We start from the raw sequence: 17105 nt of genomic DNA, 5'->3' as shown, positions 1-17105 counted from the left end.
TTTCTGCATTTATTCTAGTGGCCACAAGAGGGCGCCCTAAAATACAGCTATGACTTTACAGTTGGGTGAACAGTAATAACTTTCATCAACTCAACTCAACTGCAAATGTGATGACTGGTTGATTGTGGGAACTGACTCCATGTGCAGCTTCTAGAGTTGTGGAAATATCAATGCAGCCATGTTTACATCCAGATGTCTCTATCATAGGTCACGGTGGATGGGGCTGATGGAGCATGCTGTCCCCTGCTGCTGCAACTAACAAACAAAAAATAACATAAAAGGAAAATAGTGAACCCACTTGAAAACACTTGTTATTCAATGTTTTTAATTTTAAAGTCACTGTTGGACATTGTTTAAGTCCCAGCAAGATCCAAAATTTGAATACACATCTGTTGTGTGTTTTTGCAGCATGTGTTGTCATATTGATGAAGATGTTTTCACAACTTGCATGTGTTTTTCTTTAGTTGGATTTCGTTGAGGGCCAGAAACATCTTTTCATGGCAATTTGGATATTACACTGTTCTGTTTTATTTAGGTGTATGTGGAAACTACAGTGTTGTTGTTGTTTTTTTGTAAAGATATGTAGGTTACACATTTTCATTGAAATGTAATATTTCAGTTTTGTTTTATTTTTCCCCAGTGGCTCTGTAGATGTGTTTGTTATAGATGAATTTATTTAATACTTTAATTTATTCATCACATCATGCTGGTAAAACAATGATGGGCACCACCTACTTCTATCACATTTCTGTCAAGAATTCATGGGAGCATAATTAATGAATTATATATTAATGTGACCTCCATGATCCATTAATTCGTGAGGAACTTGGCGCTCCTGTCGGGAAGTGACCGTTGAATATTTCTTGAGGTTTCGGGGTCATGTGTAGACGTGGTGGGGGCCTTTCCCTTGTCTGTGTTATAGGACTAATTGTTACAAAACACATTTATAAAGGAAATATGATGCTTAAAAAAAACATTTCGTTTTTAGCGTTTTAGTCATTCTTTTTATTATTATTATTATTATTATTATTATTATTATTATTATTATTATTATTATTATTATTATTATTATTTTTTTTTTTTTTTAGAAACTTGTACTCGAAAATGTATTTTCTCAATTCTGCAGACATACAGTCCGCAGGTCTGCAGGCTCAGATTATTTCTGAGCCGGCCCTGAACGCCTCGGCCTGACCGTCTCAGGCTGTAACATCTCGCGGGATTACGCCGCCCCTGCGCTCCGTTGACATCACGTTGTCGTAGATCTCGCGGTGTTTAGTGACTGACGGCGGTTGGAAATGGAGTCAGAGGGGGCGGGGTGCAGCAGGAGGGAGCAGAGATGTTTGGAGGCTTTTTTTTAAATATAAAATTATTTATTTAAATAAAAATGGCCGCCGTGGAGAGCGGAGAGGAGAGACTGTAAGTGGGTTTTTTGCATTTTATCCTCCGTTAAAGCGCCGCCTTCGCCTTCGCCGCCTCCCGCCGCCGCTGAGCTGTTTCTGTCGTGTGTTTTATTGAAGTAAAGTGCGTTGGTTTTCTCCGCGGCCTGTCGCGGCGGAGCGGGGTTAGCGGGAATACGTCACCAACTTACAGCTAAGTCTGTACTTATGCTGTTGTAGCAGGAGCGGAGGTTAGCGTTAGCTTAGCCCGCTCTCCCTACGCCGCTATACAGCTTTGACTTCCACACAACTCCCCTGGAAGTCGGCCCGTTCGTCGGCGGTGGTGTGTCCGTCACAAACATCAGAGTCCCGGTCACTGGTGTGTCCGCCCGCCGCTGTCAGAAAGGCAGGGAGCTAACGGCTGCTAGCTAGTTAGCAAACACTGTTTTCATGTGAGGTGAACAAACAGAGTCAGGCTGCTCAATAAACTGGGTTAACCCCTCTGACATCCACACACACACACCAACACCCGGCCCGCACCCCCAAACACATCATGTGCATGATTAGCAACCAGCTGCGTCTGAGCCGCTGAGCCAGGCAGCTCTGTGTGTCAACAAGGCTTCAGACGGGAGTCGAACCCTTTACGCTGTGTGTGCAGGTCTCTCCGTATGTTTGTGTGCGTGTGTGTGTGTGTGTGTGTGTGTGTGGCCCGATTTCCTCCATAGCTCACTTCCTGTTCCTGTGGATGCTGCTTCACCTTCACCTGCAGCTTGATCACACACGTGCAAACGTACACACGCACGCATGCACACACACACCTGGGGGTCTCAGGGTGAGTCTGGGGGTTGAGGTGAGTTCAGGTGACATTCAAACGTGACTCTTGATGATTTTTTGTTTTATTAAATAAAGTAACTGAGTTAATTAGCTACTAATCTTCAGTGTGATACACCCCACTGTAGTGTTTCACTGTAGTACTCTAACTTGTTGTTGTATTACACTATACTACCACCGTAGTTCTTCCTTCTGTGTTTGCTTCATGGACCGTTCCAGTTTAAACTTAAGTGAGACAAACAGTAAATGAATCCTTATCAGTTGACAGAAAAGTCATCAACAGCAGTTTTGATAAGTTTTGAGATTGATCAAATCAATCAGCCATTCCCTGAACTGCTGGTCCCTTTTATTATTTTAACAGTTACAACATTTCCCGTATATTTTATTATTACTTTTGTTTCTATGCAGACCTGCTAGTTTGATAGTGTCCATTCCTGTAACACTGTTTAAAAAATTTTTTTTTTTACAAACCAATCAATCAATTGATTTAATAAAAAAAAAAAAATCAATTTTGAAAACAATATTGAACTGCATTTGTTACAGCAGTCATATGGTGTTTACACATTGCTGCATGCGTAACAAGTCAGATGATATAATCTAAAACTGCAGGGGAAAGTTACTGTTTGACCACTTTAACCTGAGCGGGACTTTGGGACAGTGTGGTTAAATACCTTTACCTCACTGTGGTTAAATACCTTTACCTCACTATAATAGCCTGAATCAAGGTTTAGATAATAGACGTAGACACTGAGCTATTTGGATTGCTGATTATTGACAGGTCTATTAACACTGAATCAACACTGATGTAAATATTATAATAGCCTACTTTGTTTAACCATCACAGTGAGCTCCAGCTGCTTGTGTCCACTGCTTCAGTCACAGTTACGGAGTCAAACGGAGAGTGACTATGACAGGTGTGGTCTCTGATCGTATGAGTTAGGTCTGAATTCTCAGAATCTTTGTTGTATGCTCTGAGTCTCCAGAGCAGTGATGCTGCAGCTGCTCTGATGATCTGCAATGTTAGAAAAACTTGTTGCAGACCTTTGGTGTGAGCTAAACTTCACACAAGCCTGGTCCAGGTCCAGGTGGTGTCTAATGATAAATCAGTGGTATTAATGTGAGTTCTCACAACTGGAAGTGCTGAGGAGAACTGATAACATAAATAGAAATAAGTTCAGGTGGCATCTTCCACAGAGTGAGGTTACAGACTGATTGTGGACTAGGTCTGAGTGTGCAGGTCTCTGTATCAGTGTATCTCAGTTGGCTTCAGACCAGGAGGTTATAAAAAAAAAAAAATTCAACTAGGGACGTCACGATTATACATTGTCTTGGTACAATTATTGTCAGATAAATAACCACGGTATCACGATTATCACTATTATTATGCATTTATTAATTTCACAAAATGTAAAATCAAATATAGTCAAAATATAATTACATTACTCATTGTTTACACAAAATATTTCAAGTATTTATTATGTCATATGATATATGACCAATTATTAATTACCCAGAAGAAGTGTTTGAAATATTCAGGTCATAAATTATTATTTATACCAAATGTTTACGTTTATTTCAATCGTTTTTTGTTTTGTTTTTAATTACAAATGACAAGCTAACATTTAAATTCCTACCAATTCAATGTTATGTACCTTTATTTTGGCGCACATCTGCCGATATGGTTCCAACATCATCTTTTTTGGAAAGTAACGGTATTTAGGATCTTTACGATTAATTAATTGTGGCGTTTAATAACACGATTAATTGTGAAAACAAGTAATCATGACATCCCTATTTTCAACATCAATTTGAACCTGCCTTCATACAGACACCTGGATAAGGTTCTGGTCACATGAGCAAGATCAGTAATAATGTTCTTCATTGTCCATGTAAATATCAGATCTGGATCAATATATCTAAAGCCTGCCACACACATAAAGATAATCGGGCTGATTTTGCCCCGATTTTCCCCCTTCCGACCACAGACAGACATCGCCCGATTATCTTAAGCTCTTAAGATTATCTTATAAGATTCTCTTGTAGTGTGTGGTGTGTTAAGAGTCAAAATTCCCCCGACAATCGGCTCAGAAAACGTTCGGCGCCGATAATCGTAAGTATTAAATATTTACGATTATCGGGGCCGACAACCGTGGCTGTTTCAATCAAAAGTCATCTTGTGTGTGGAAAGCCGGTGTTGTGCGGAGAAGTGCCTGCTGGCCGAGCTCTGCTAATTTACATAAGGAGTCCTGATCCCAGTACAGCAGAGAGGATATCATAAAAACATTAACTCCATGTTAGTCTGTAATGAAAAAGTGAACTGACTGATTTAAAGGTCCAGTGTGTAATAATTAACAAGGTTTATTGGCAAAATCTGAATATACTACTGAATATAATCGCTATAAAATAAAAATTGTTTGGTTTTCGTAGCCTTGTAATTATTCTTTTATATCTACATATAGCAAGGGTCTGGCTTTAGAGAGTGTCACCATCATGCGCCGCCATGTTTGTACGGCAGCCTGAACGGAAAATCCAGCCAACAAGAGAGCACGTTTCAAGAGTTTCGCGTTCATAAATAAACCAACGAACAAGAAGGAGGAAGGAAAGAGGAAGAGGGAAGAAACAGCAGATATATAGTAAAATAGTTTAGATCTTCACCTCATCGCTCCATGCTCCTGAAATACTCCCAGTATTCCCAGTCGTGGTAAACAAGTTTTTTGTCCTCAAAGGCCACCGTCGAGCGAGTGGGTGAGCACTGAAATCTAGAATCTGAACACTACATATCACAGTTTTACCCCCTTATTACACACTGGACCTTTAAATAAGTATTAATTGAGTTGATGACTAAATAAACAATTAAGTGAATGAGTTATCCAGAAAATGCATTTACAGCAGAAAATCTATGTGAATGCATGTGAATGCATATGCTGAGTGCAGAAGGAGATTGCTGTCTCACTCATTCAGTCACTGCTGTCCAACTCATCCCTGTCCGATCTGAAAAGATGATCTAAAAGGATGCTGAAGCTTAAAGTATTCATTAAATAGAAGGATAATGAGGTAAAGTGATATCCATCCTTACATCTTATCTCACAGTAGTGTTGTGTTCTGTAGGGATCTGATTCCCGTTTGCACCAATCAGGTAATGTGCTGAATTTGGGCCGGGTCGGGCCAAAGTTGGCTGTCGTAGATCGGGCTCAGTTTGAGCTCGGGCAGAATGAGTTTTTTTTTTTTTAAGTAATGTTGAAGCTGTTGACATCAACCCACAGGGCTCCAGACTAACAATATAGGAGCACAGCAGCCCCCTAATTTTAATGAGCGCGAGCAAAGAATTTTGGGGCGCACACTGTAAATCTACTTGCAAAGCAAATATTCACATTTCCTTTTCGTTCATAACCCTCACACACATTGGCCTGACACCTGTAATGGCAGATTCCAGATTCTTTGACTCGCCTCTCCCACATTTCGCCAGTGTATTAAAAAAACCTGCAAATCTTACTGGTTGCAAATGCGCAAGTAGACGAAAAAACTGTCTCAAAATTTAGGGGCAAAATGGGACCTCTGACCCATTAACTACTGAAAAAAGGGGAACTGTAGGGTTTATACATTTATAAATAGAATTTATTTGCTATCACGTTCTCATACACCTTATAAAGCTGTCACTCACACAATCAGTCCAACTCCACAGCTGCAGCAAAAAAAAAAGGCTATAACCTTTTTTTTTTTAAATATTTATTTAATTTGGGTTTCGGGCTGGGCTCAGTCCCAAAACTGCTGCCGTGGTCTGGGCTAGATTCGGGTTTGGACAGATTTGATCTGGCTCGAGTCGGGTGCTGTCAGATTGTTTGAGCCGGATCAAAGCTCTAATGTGCTGCTCACTTGTGATGTACCAGGGTATTGTGTCTGAACACTACTTCCAGATGTTGTAGTTATAGTGTCATTCTTGTATCTGTGAGCATGTCCTGTTGACAAAGGCTGGAGCTTAGTGCTGTGCGATATGGACAAAATTTGATATCCGGATATAGATCATTTGCCACTGCTAAATTTCTCAAGATTCAAGATTCCGTTTATTTGCCATTTTATGTTTTGACATAATTGGAACGTGCTGTGGTGATGTGTGTGTGTGTGTGTGTGTGTTCAATTCTTTTCACATAAATAAATAAGTGCAGTGGACAGGACAGTGAAAACACAACAACAACAGTCAATGCAATGGCCAGTTTAAATTATAAAGTGCAGGTGCAGTTTGAGTTCATTGGGAGGGTTAATAGTCTCACTGCCACCAGTCAGTGTTTTTTTTCTCTGACTTTTTGTGCATGTATTCTGAAAGGACAGCTGGAGAGAGACAGGAAGGGTGAGGGAGAGACGGACACGCAGCAAAGGGGCCACCGGGTGGAATCGAACCAAGCGTCTGCAGACGCACAGTAATGGCCCTTTTCCACTACACAGTTCCAGCTCTACTCGACTCAGTTTAGGTGCTTTGCCATTACAGCTGAGTTCTTCATACGTAGTTCCTCCTCAACGTGGCCGCGTTGTCTCGCTCTCTTTTTTTGATCCTCTCGTCAGCTCCAAACACACTCGTCTGCACCTCGATCACGGACCACACGTGCTGCAACTGAACTAGACAGCTGTTAGATGATTGGCTGTTTGCTTGTCACTGTAGTTTCAATGTCCCACATCCTTGAGTTTTCCACAGCTGACCTGTATCACCGGAACAACAGTGTCCTGCGACCCGTAGGAACCCAGTTGCCGACCCCACACATTAAAATGACCATGTAAACAAAAGAGGGTTATATCGTACGGTAGACATTTTTATATCGCATTTATATCGTAATATTGGGGCAGTGTTTAGCTGGTAGAGCAGCCGCCCCATGTGTTGAGGCTATAGTCCTCACTGCAGGCGGCCCCAGTTCAAATCCCGCATCGAGCAGCCCTTTCCGGCATGTCATCCCCCCCCCCTCTCTGCCTCCCCATTTCCTGTCTCTCTCTCTCAACTGTGCTGTCCATTAAAGGCGAAAAAGCCCCCCCCCCCCCCCCCAAAAAAAAAAAAAAAAAAAGATCATAATATTGCACAGCAGCACTACTGGAGCTCATCAAGCGGAGCATACATTAGCCTTTTTTTTGAGGATAATCATGGAGTCTTTGATGAGTGACGAGTTAGACCCAAAGTGTAGCCAGCCTGACAAATGAAACAAAACACTCTGCAGCTTTAACCGTATATCATGAGTGATGTGAGATTCAGTTGCTTGATACCATGTGTTTATCACAGGGAGGAGGGTCAAGAGGGCGATGAGGGACCTGTCAACCCTCAGCCCCGCATCAAAGAGAAAGACAGACCACGCAGTAAGACCAAGAAGGCCCGTAGGGAGCGTCGCCATGCTGAAAGGGGGGCTGAGACCGCATCATCAGCCACGCCCCCAACAGCGGAGGCGGAGAGCCAGGTAAGGACAGGCAAAGAAAAAAAGGGGGACTAGGCTGTGACACCCTACAAACAATCTAATGGAATGTTACTTCCTACTTCCAGGCGTTGGATCCGGTGGCAGGCCCCTCAGAGCCAGGATCAGCACCAGGTTCAGAATCTGCAGCTGGCAGTGAGTCTGCAGGTTCTCCCAGGCAAAGGCGATCCATCATCCGCGACCGTGGGCCACTGTACGATGACCCATCACTGCCTGAAGGCTGGACTCGCAAACTCAAACAGAGGAAGTCTGGACGCTCTGCGGGGAAGTTCGATGTCTACCTGATCAAGTAATCCCCAGCTATTTCTGATGCTGTGTCAGTTCTTCAAGATAAGATGTAGTTGCACAAATACAATTTTTTTGTTTGTATTATTTATTTTTTTGTCTTACTGTTTAGCTCGGAGGGGAAGGCATTTCGTTCCAAAGTGGAACTTATTGCTTACTTCCAGAAGATTGGTGACACGACCACTGACCCCAACGATTTTGATTTCACCGTCACTGGACGTGGAAGCCCTTCCCGCCGTGAAAAACGACCCCCCAAAAAACCGAAGGTGGTGAAACCATCGGGGCGAGGCCGTGGGCGGCCCAAAGGTACTCAGGCACTGCCGCTCAAAGTTAAACTTCTGTCATTATATTGAACTCAACAGTCAGCAGAATTTGTGAGCATTTCTTGTTCTCCTCAGTTTTGTGTGTGTTAACCTTCATTCGTGTTTGTACAGGCAGCGGGAAGATGCGGCAAGCTACAGAGGGTGTGGCCATGAAGCGTGTGGTTGAGAAAACTCCGGGCAAACTGCTGGTCAAGATGCCCTTCAGCAAGGCAGAGTCCTCCACTGGCACCTCTTCGACTGCCTCAAAGGTACGGAAAAATAATTTAGTTTCAGGACAGCAACAGTAAATGAACCAGCCCAAACACATTTTTCTCAACACTTCCACCCGGGAAGAGAGCGCTGATTTAAAGCAACCAAACTACAACGTGTAATTCATATAATAATGCAGTGGTTCGCAAACTGGGGGGCGCATAGCCATTGCAGGGGGGGTGCGGTAAACCGGCTGCGGAATCGCTGCGAAGCGCCGAGCAATGGAAATCATGTGCTAGCCGGAGCCCTCCCGTTCACATCATTGCATTTGTCAATTGCTGTGTTTTATTTTGAAAATTAACCGGATTCTCTCGCTGTTTCTTTCATTCCGCGGCGCTGCTGGCTCTGGTGTGAACGACACAATCCGCTAACATCATAGGGCTCCGCTTCTTGGTGACAAAAACGCACACAAGCTGGAAAGTTGGCTCATCTGACAGCTGTCATTTGGGAGGTGAAGGCAGGGTTTTCCCTTCATTGTCCTGACGTTGATGGAATCACTACAAACTGTAGGCTATGTTACAGTATGAGCAGCAGGGACGGTCAGGTTGAATATTGCTACACAAAAAGATGTAAAATAAATAAAAAGAAAAATAATGACACTGTTCAGGTGCTTGAAAATACAACAAAAAGAATACTGGGTAATTTTCTTATCAGCCAAAGGCGGGCCCAGCAGAGAAAGTTTGGGAACCACTGTAATAATGCAAGATCAGAGCCTCCAACCCTGTGTCCCAGCTCTCGTATAGCAAGAAACACACAAACATGTCTCTTAATCTCTTGTTAACGTTACCTACCTTGGTAGACAACCCCAAGGATTGCCTTCTTGCCAGCTTCATTGAAAACAAATGCACATGGCTGAGGGAGGGAGGAGGGTTAGTGGTGATTTTTTACGACAGTGAAAATATGCACTCTGAAACTGTAGGAGGAGCTCTGTAGAGAAAAAAGGTGACTAAAACAGCGAAAAGGTGACTGGACTTACATAGTTCCCCTTTAAAGCAGATATCAGTGGAATGTTTTTGTTAATATAAGTCCTAAATAGTCCTATTTTCCGTCAGCAATCACTTACATGAAGTATTTCAGCCTAAACACGAGTCTCTCCGTCACTCTGCTCTGCTGTAACCCGAGGAGAAAATTTTCCTTGTGGGATACAAGTGTTATCCAATGAGGAGAGAGAACGGCATGAAGGGCTGTGTGTGCAGCCAAGGGATGCGCGTGAATGTGGTGACGTAGCACAAGGACCAATTGATGCCTGACAAGGGCGGGGGCTGCTAACTCATGGTGCGTTCAAAGAAACTCGTACTTTGTGTTTTTCCTTCCTGTGAAGTCATACCAGTTCGATCTGGTACGAGTTTACGGGTCGGAAGTTACGAGTGGCCGTTATAGGGAACTTTCACAGACAACAGGATGGTAAAAACACGAGCTACGGGTTACCTGGAACGCTACCAAGTCGTAGTTGTGACTTGAAGTTGTAACTTACGGTTTCAAAAGCCTGCCTTGAACGCAGCATTAGCCGAAACGGCCGTGAAGCTGATATCTGCTTTAAGACAGATAAGAGCAACCTCGCTCTGTTGAGTGAGACTGTAGCAGAGTTGCTAACTGATAGCACCTGGTGGTCAGTAAATCAGCAGTAAAATTTCTCGTAAGTCTGAGCTAGGAACCTCTGTCTGTGGAGCCTCTATGTAAGGTCATCAACTGTTATGTTCCTCGTGGACAGGTGTATTTGTGTGGATTTCATGAGAATCTTATTCAAAGCATTTGGGTGTCTGTTTACAGTGGTGGTCTGAAGTTTCATTGTTGATGGCAACCCAAGAACAACACACCCCAGAGGAAGCAAGAGGAAAAGCTCTTTAATGTCCTCAAGGCCAAGGAATTCATTAATCACTGTGGTCAGGAATATACAAATTTTGGTACTTGGTAGGTAGGCAATGAAAAAGGACTTTTAGTAAACCTCAGAAAATAACGCATCAATGACACAGGTAGGACAGAGAGAGACGTCGGCAAAGCTTCAGAGAAACTACTTGTGCGCTGGTAGCTTGCAATCAGAGCAGGGGCATCCCCATCCATCTCCAAGAATCTGTTATGGATGTTTTTTCTTAAAGCAGCAATGATGTTGCTGCTAATGCTACTCGTTGATATGTTATTTTCCCTGCAGGTGGTGTCTCCTGCCCTGGTGCCCAAGTCCCGTCCTGGGAGAAAGAGGAAATCAGAACAGGAACTTCCACCCCCACCACAGACTGCCCCCAAGAAACGTGGCAGAAAACCAGCCTCAGCTTCAGCAGCATCATCGGGTGCCACAGCGTCCACCTCCTCGGCATCGACCTCCAGTAGTCCAGCAGCTGGGAGCTACGCCGCAGCCGCCATCTTAGCTGCCGAGGCCAAACGGAGAGCAGCCAAGGAGTCTTCCGCCAAACCTGTCCAAGAAACAGCTCTGCCAATCAAAAAACGCAAAACGCGAGAAACGGTGGAGGAAAGGGAGAGTGTTCAGACTCCCGCGCCCACAACAACAGAGACTGGAAGAAGGGCTACTACAGAGGGGGAAGGAAGTATAGGGGAGGGGGCTCCAACCTCGGAGCCTCAGCCCGCCCCCTCTGAGCAAAGCCAGTCCCAATCGCAGAAGCAACCCACTGCTTCTGAGGAAAGCCAATCACATGGACACAAGTCGCATAAAGGGAGGAAGCACAAGGAGAAAATTGGAGATGGAGGAAGCAGAGGAGAGGAAGTGGGTGAGGATACAGGGGATAAGGGAGGAGAGGGAGGAGGAAGGGGTAGTAGCAGCAGCAGTAGCATTAGTCCATCAAAAAGCCACAAAAGGAAGGACAGGCCACCTCACAAACACCATCACCATCACCACCACCATCATCATCATTGTCACCAACAGTCCTCTGCCTCCACATTGGATGAACCTCCTCCTTCTCTTCCTCCTCCCCCTCCTCCTCCTCCTCCAACCTCTGGACACACAACACCCCCGGGCCAGTCTAGGCCTGAAGCCGAGTCCCAGACCGTGCCTCTGACCACCACCCAACAATCGCAGCACACCCAGCAAGTTCCTTCCAGACCACAGTCCAAATCTGTGCCTCAGTCCCCGCCCGAACCTCGGCATCCTCCCCCTCAGCCACACCACCAGTCCCACCTCCGCCCTCAACAACATCATCCCCAGACCCAGTCTCCCAGTCAGTCCCATGCTCAGCCTCAATATCCAGCACCCCAGTCCTCTCCGACCAGGCATGTCCTGCCTCAGCCGCGGCCGCAACAACCTGTGCCCCAGATCCACAGTCAGCCCCAGGCATCCCCCCAAAAAGGCCAGTCACAGCCTGTCCACTCCCCAGCCCAGCACAGAACCCCACTTCAGGCTCAGTCCCACCCTCCACAGTCCCCATCCATTCTGCATGTTCATCCACCCCAGTCGAGGCATTCCCATCCTCAGACCCAGTCCCCCACAGCAGTCCAACCTCAAACCCTGCCCAGACACCCCTCTCAACCCCAGAGCCAGCCCAAACAACAGTCTCAATCCCAGCCCCGTCACTCACTGCAGCCTCAGCTCCAACCTCATACCAGGACGCCGACCCAACTTCAGACTCAATCCCAGTCCAGATCCCCGGCCCAAACACAGCCTCAACTGCAGCCCAGAACCCCTGCCCAATTGCAGCCTCAAATCCAGCCCAGAACTCCAGCCCAAATGCAGCCTCAACACCAGTCCAGGACCCCAACTCAAACTCAGCCTCAACCCCAGTCCAGGACCCCAGCGCAAACTCAGCCTCAACCCCAGTCCAGGACCCCAGCGCAAACTCAGCCTCAACCCCAGTCCAGGACCCCAGCGCAAACTCAGCCTCAACACCAGTCCAGAACCCCAGCCCAGTCTCAACCTCACCTGCAACCAAGGCACCAAGCGCAGCTCCAACTGCAGTCAAGAAGTCCTTCGCAACACCAACTCCAGACTCAATACAGACCACAACCCAGACAGTCTCTCTCCCAGCCTAGGCCAGCCCAGCCCCAATCCCAATCCCAATCCCAAGCACAACCACATTTACAGCGGATTCAAACACAGCTGCTCCCCCAGCCCCACTCTCAGCTAACCAGACCCCATGTGCAGCATTCATCCCACCGGTCATCTCCCAGCCTTACCAGGACCAACCTGGTCCCTGCTCTGCAGAACCAGAGTGAACAGCCCCAAGATCTGAGCACCACACGGTCCGGCCGAGGAAGCCAGCCGCTGAGTCGCGAGGTCAGCGTGGAAGAAGTCAGGGCGGAAGCGAGAGGGGAACTGGCCGTGACATCAGAAAGCAGAGAGGTTTTAGGAGGAGAAAGAGGGTCAAACAGCACGTCAAGACCTCCCAGCTCCATGTCTACTGGACCTCCTGGAGTAGCGGGAGCCGGGGTCGGTCTGGTCCCTGGGTCAGAGGGTAGGGCCAGGCTTCGGGCAGAGCCGGAGGCAGCAGGTGAGGGCAGGGAGCTCAGAGACATCGTCCCCCAGTCCGCTGTCCCATGCCCCAGCCGAGAAGAAACTGTAGAGTCACGGACTGCCGTCAGCGAACGAGTCAGCTGATTGGATGGACCGATGAACAGGCTGATCGATCAGTAGACTGACAGACTGAGTCAGCACCAGGTGGAAGAGGAGTGTGACTGGGCTGTTCATGGAGGTTAAATGTTTTTACACTGTTTTCAGATAGAAGGATCGCGTCACACAGCTGGTAGGACAGTCGTCTGATTCCGTCTGGAGACCCCGCAAAGTTCTGGATCAGAGAACCAACCTGGACAGCTTCAGAGAAGAACGGATAGTGTCTTTTTATAGGAAAAACTAATGAAAAGGAAAACCCGATTAAAAAAAGTGTGTGTGTATATATAATCAAAAGGCAGCTGTATTGTCCCGCTAGTCTCCGTGGGGAGGGGGGGAGTAGTTTGGAACTAAAACCAACGCTTAACACATTACTCTAAACAAAACGTTACTTCCGGAATATAACCTGTTTTTTTTATTTCGTATTTTGATAGTTTATTGTTTTGTCTCTGTTATTCAGCTTTAAACTCTGATATTATTGACTGACGGTCCCTTGCTCATTGTCTTGCTGCTGACTGACAGTCCCTTATTTAAAGTCCTGCTCTCACTCAAAGTCCTCCTATTGACTGACAGTCCCTTACTGAAAGTAGTCCTTGACTGAAAGCCTCAGAGGTGATGTGGGGCGGCTGTTTGCACCTTAAACTGGTTTCTTAAAAACCTCACATTTCTTTCCTCCTCATTTTCCATGAAGCCCATTATAAAAAGGGGTTAATAACTCTTCCATCCACTTCCAGACTGCCCCCTACAGGTAGCCAATCTGATGTGATTTTATATTGACATCATGACTCACACAGACCTCATTCTGAGCTGAGTCTTTGAAACCCAGTTTCATGAATTTTTCCTGTCAGACGCTGAAACAGAAAATGTATGAGTCAGCTGTTTGATGTGAAAACCTCAACAACTCCTTGTTTTTCAATTATTTCAAGTGAATGGTTCTTCCAGTTTAGAGATTCTTCCATACTGGTCTTCATTGAATCTATTAGTCTTTTTGTTTCCAAAGGAAGCGCTTTTAATATCAACCAAACCCATTTTACAGTAGCTTTATGCTAGTTTTTAGTGGGAAATGACTCATTGTTTATTGTTTTTTCGTGTTGAATGTCTGGAACAGTTTGCACTTCTCCAGTTTGTACAATCAACCGCCTGCATGTCGCTCAAAGACCCTGCAGGCCTTCAACCGGAGACGCACATGCGCAGAGGTTCGACCTCGCAGGGGTTTTACTGTCGGCCGTGTTGATGTTCTGCAGAAGTAAAACCCCTAACGAGGTCCGGTACAGATTCATGTGGAGTCAGATGGAGACAGCAACAGAAAACGATTCATTGAGCCGAAAAACCGACTTTGAGTCTGTAAGTCCAGATCTGAGAGTGTGAAAGAAATTCCTGAGTGCAGGTTGTGACAACAAGCACAGAGCCTAATACTGATCCCTGAGTGCAGGAGCGAGTCCTTTCTGCAGGAAAATACAGCGCATGTGTCATTGGAATAAAACAATTGTTAGTGTGAAGATTGGCAACGTGAGCAGACGTTGCTAATGGGATTATTGTAGTAACAACGCTGTATCTGCAGATATGTCACCAGGTGGAGACGTCCTGTTCAACAGGAAATCAGTTTGTTATTGTGCAGTTGTAAAATGGGCAAAAACATGCCATAAGTGTTAATTGTGTCCACACTGATAAGCTAGACCCACAGAGGTCAGAAGGACCTAAAGTGACCATTGACTGACAACATGTGTTTGATCGGAGGCTGTTTTCAGACCTAAATGCGGATGGTAAACTTCACAACAATTTCTTTTTTCCGCAGAAAAAAATTAACCAAAGCAAATCAGTAAATCAAGGTGAGAGTGTTCTCACGTCTTATTGGTCACACTTGTCTGAGTGACAAAGGAAACACAGGGAATCACTCCAGTCTGCCGTAACTCACTTTTATACTTGTGACTTACCAACATGTGTGTCAGCATCAGTGTACACATACTTGTGTATCTGTAGGATTTAAAAAAAGAAAATCCTCTGCTGGGAACAGATCAGAGTATTTGTCATCACCATTGCTGAAAACTGAGCATCTATATTGTGAACCTCTGCTTTGGCTCAACGTAAACCAAAATAAACAGAAACCATGGCAATCCTACACGCTCCAGTGTTGTTGAGAAAATGGTCACAGTTGCATTATATGAGGTCTGAGAGGCAAACAAACTCTCAGTTTCAGCTGCTGACTGTACCTTTCTATACTGCCCCCCTCTGGCCACACGCTCAACTGCATTACATCATGATTCTGTTTGTACACAACTAAAACCAAGAGAAGTTCAGTTTAGTGTTTTACTACATCTGCTTCTACTTTAAAACTTGCTCAGGCTCCACCAGGTGGCAAAGACGGGGTAGCACACCCACAAAAAAAGAAATGAAATTTAAAGACTGAAGATAAAAATGGAACTGAAGAATGAGCTATGCTGTCAGTTATAAACACACACACACCTCATTGTTAAATTAATCTAAAACTGACCTGGACCCAGTTTCCTCCTGTAATCTTCACCGTACACAGGTATGAAGCTCTGTGGTTGGCTGTTTATTGGTGAATTGCACCCTGGGAGTCGTAGTTGACTTCTCCACAGCTTCTTGTAGCTCTGAGGCTTTATTCAGAGACACTCAGTTACAACACATGTCTATCAGCTCCGTCCTCCAGTGTCCAACCTGTCCTGTTTGTCTGCACCTGTCTCAGATCTAGACCTACAGCTCTGGTCTGAATGTTAACTTAGCACCTTAGTGTCCTCGTGTCTTCATGGAGACACCTCAAGCACTTTAGCAATGTTGTTGGAAAATTGAACTTTTCACCCTGAACCAGAAAAAGGAAAAAAAAAAAAAAAAAGTGAATGTCTTCATCCTGGATCAAATACATGTGCCTCCTTCTGTAAAGTCCTTGTCTGGTCACCTTGTTGCCGTGGTGACGCTGTCTGGGTCCACCTGACGCCCCTCCCCTCTGCGTACGTGGCGCTCCACCTGCCGCCCAGTCTGCTCCGAGCAGTGAACCTGTTAGCATGCTGTCTCTCACGCAGCTGCAGAAATCAAACGTCCCTCTGTGAACAGACTCACTCCACAGGACTCGACCCGGCACAAACTACAGTAACCAGCCTCCATATTGCATGTTCCAGAGTTTAGTGCCTATAATATTGTGCGTCTTGCCAGAAGCCACCATGTCAGCCAAGCCATGTTGTGTTTCTAGATTAGTAGTGATGTGTGGTGACTTCATAGTTGCTAATATTGAGGATGAATATTCTGCTTTTACTCTGGTTGGATCAGTGGAAACTCCAATACACTGTCGCTGTAGACAAACTAGTTTTTACCTGTTTTTATTTTTCTTTCTAACTAAAAGCGTTTGTTGTCCCTGATCTGTGGTCGTCTGTTTGACTGTAGCTCCACCCTCACACAACGCAGCAGCAGGATCCAGCTTCTGGAACCCATCCACATCTCTGGACCCAGAAATCTCTTTCTGATCCCCACACACACACACACACAGAGACACCAGGTTTACCGGGAGCTGAGATGATCAGCCGATTAAGTAATTAGTTGACAGACAGAAAGTCTCTTATCACACATGGATATTTTTCTGTAAAGTCAACACCTTGGAGGTTTAGAATTAAAAAATAACACCTGTCAGATGTGTTGATAATGGGTCTGACAGCACAATGACCTTAGTGAGGTTTACTGATTTTAATAAAAATCCACTTCACAACAGTTGAGCAACAGTTCAGGTCTCAATAGGCTTACCAGATTGTAGCAGGGTCTCCACAAGACCAGGATGGAGGACCAGTTACAGCTGATGATCTGCTTCAGACAAGCAAGATGTTTGTGATTAATTAGATTGTTCTGACACAGATTAAGTTGACTAAAGCACAAAAAGTAAAAGTTTGTGTGAAACCTTTAAAACTGCTGATCAATGACCATGTACAATTTACATGTAAGACAAAAATATGAAAGAAACTTAATGAAACAGGTCATGTTAGTTCAACACTGTCAAGAGAGTTAATGTTAATGTTCATTGCGTTTAGTGCATTACAAT

At 45.1% G+C, this 17105-nt stretch overlaps 1 protein-coding gene across 1 annotated transcript; it reads left to right on the top strand.

Annotated features, from left to right (window-relative positions):
• The first annotated feature begins 1319 nt into the window (after positions 1 to 1319).
• Positions 1320 to 16314, top strand: mecp2 (methyl CpG binding protein 2). The gene is made up of 6 exons (XM_083975147.1): positions 1320 to 1416; positions 7468 to 7639; positions 7723 to 7943; positions 8052 to 8245; positions 8374 to 8510; positions 10661 to 16314. Exons 1-6 carry the CDS (start codon positions 1385 to 1387, stop codon positions 13049 to 13051), a joined length of 3147 nt encoding a protein of 1048 aa, XP_083831273.1. The 5' UTR covers positions 1320 to 1384; the 3' UTR covers positions 13052 to 16314.
• Positions 16315 to 17105: the final 791 nt, after the last annotated feature.

The sequence above is a fragment of the Trachurus trachurus genome (genome assembly GCF_905171665.1).
Source record: "Trachurus trachurus genome assembly, chromosome: 7".
NCBI classification, from domain to species: domain Eukaryota; kingdom Metazoa; phylum Chordata; class Actinopteri; order Carangiformes; family Carangidae; genus Trachurus; species Trachurus trachurus.
Note: the sequence above shows the minus strand (reverse complement) of the source record. Positions and strands in the feature narration are given on the sequence as shown.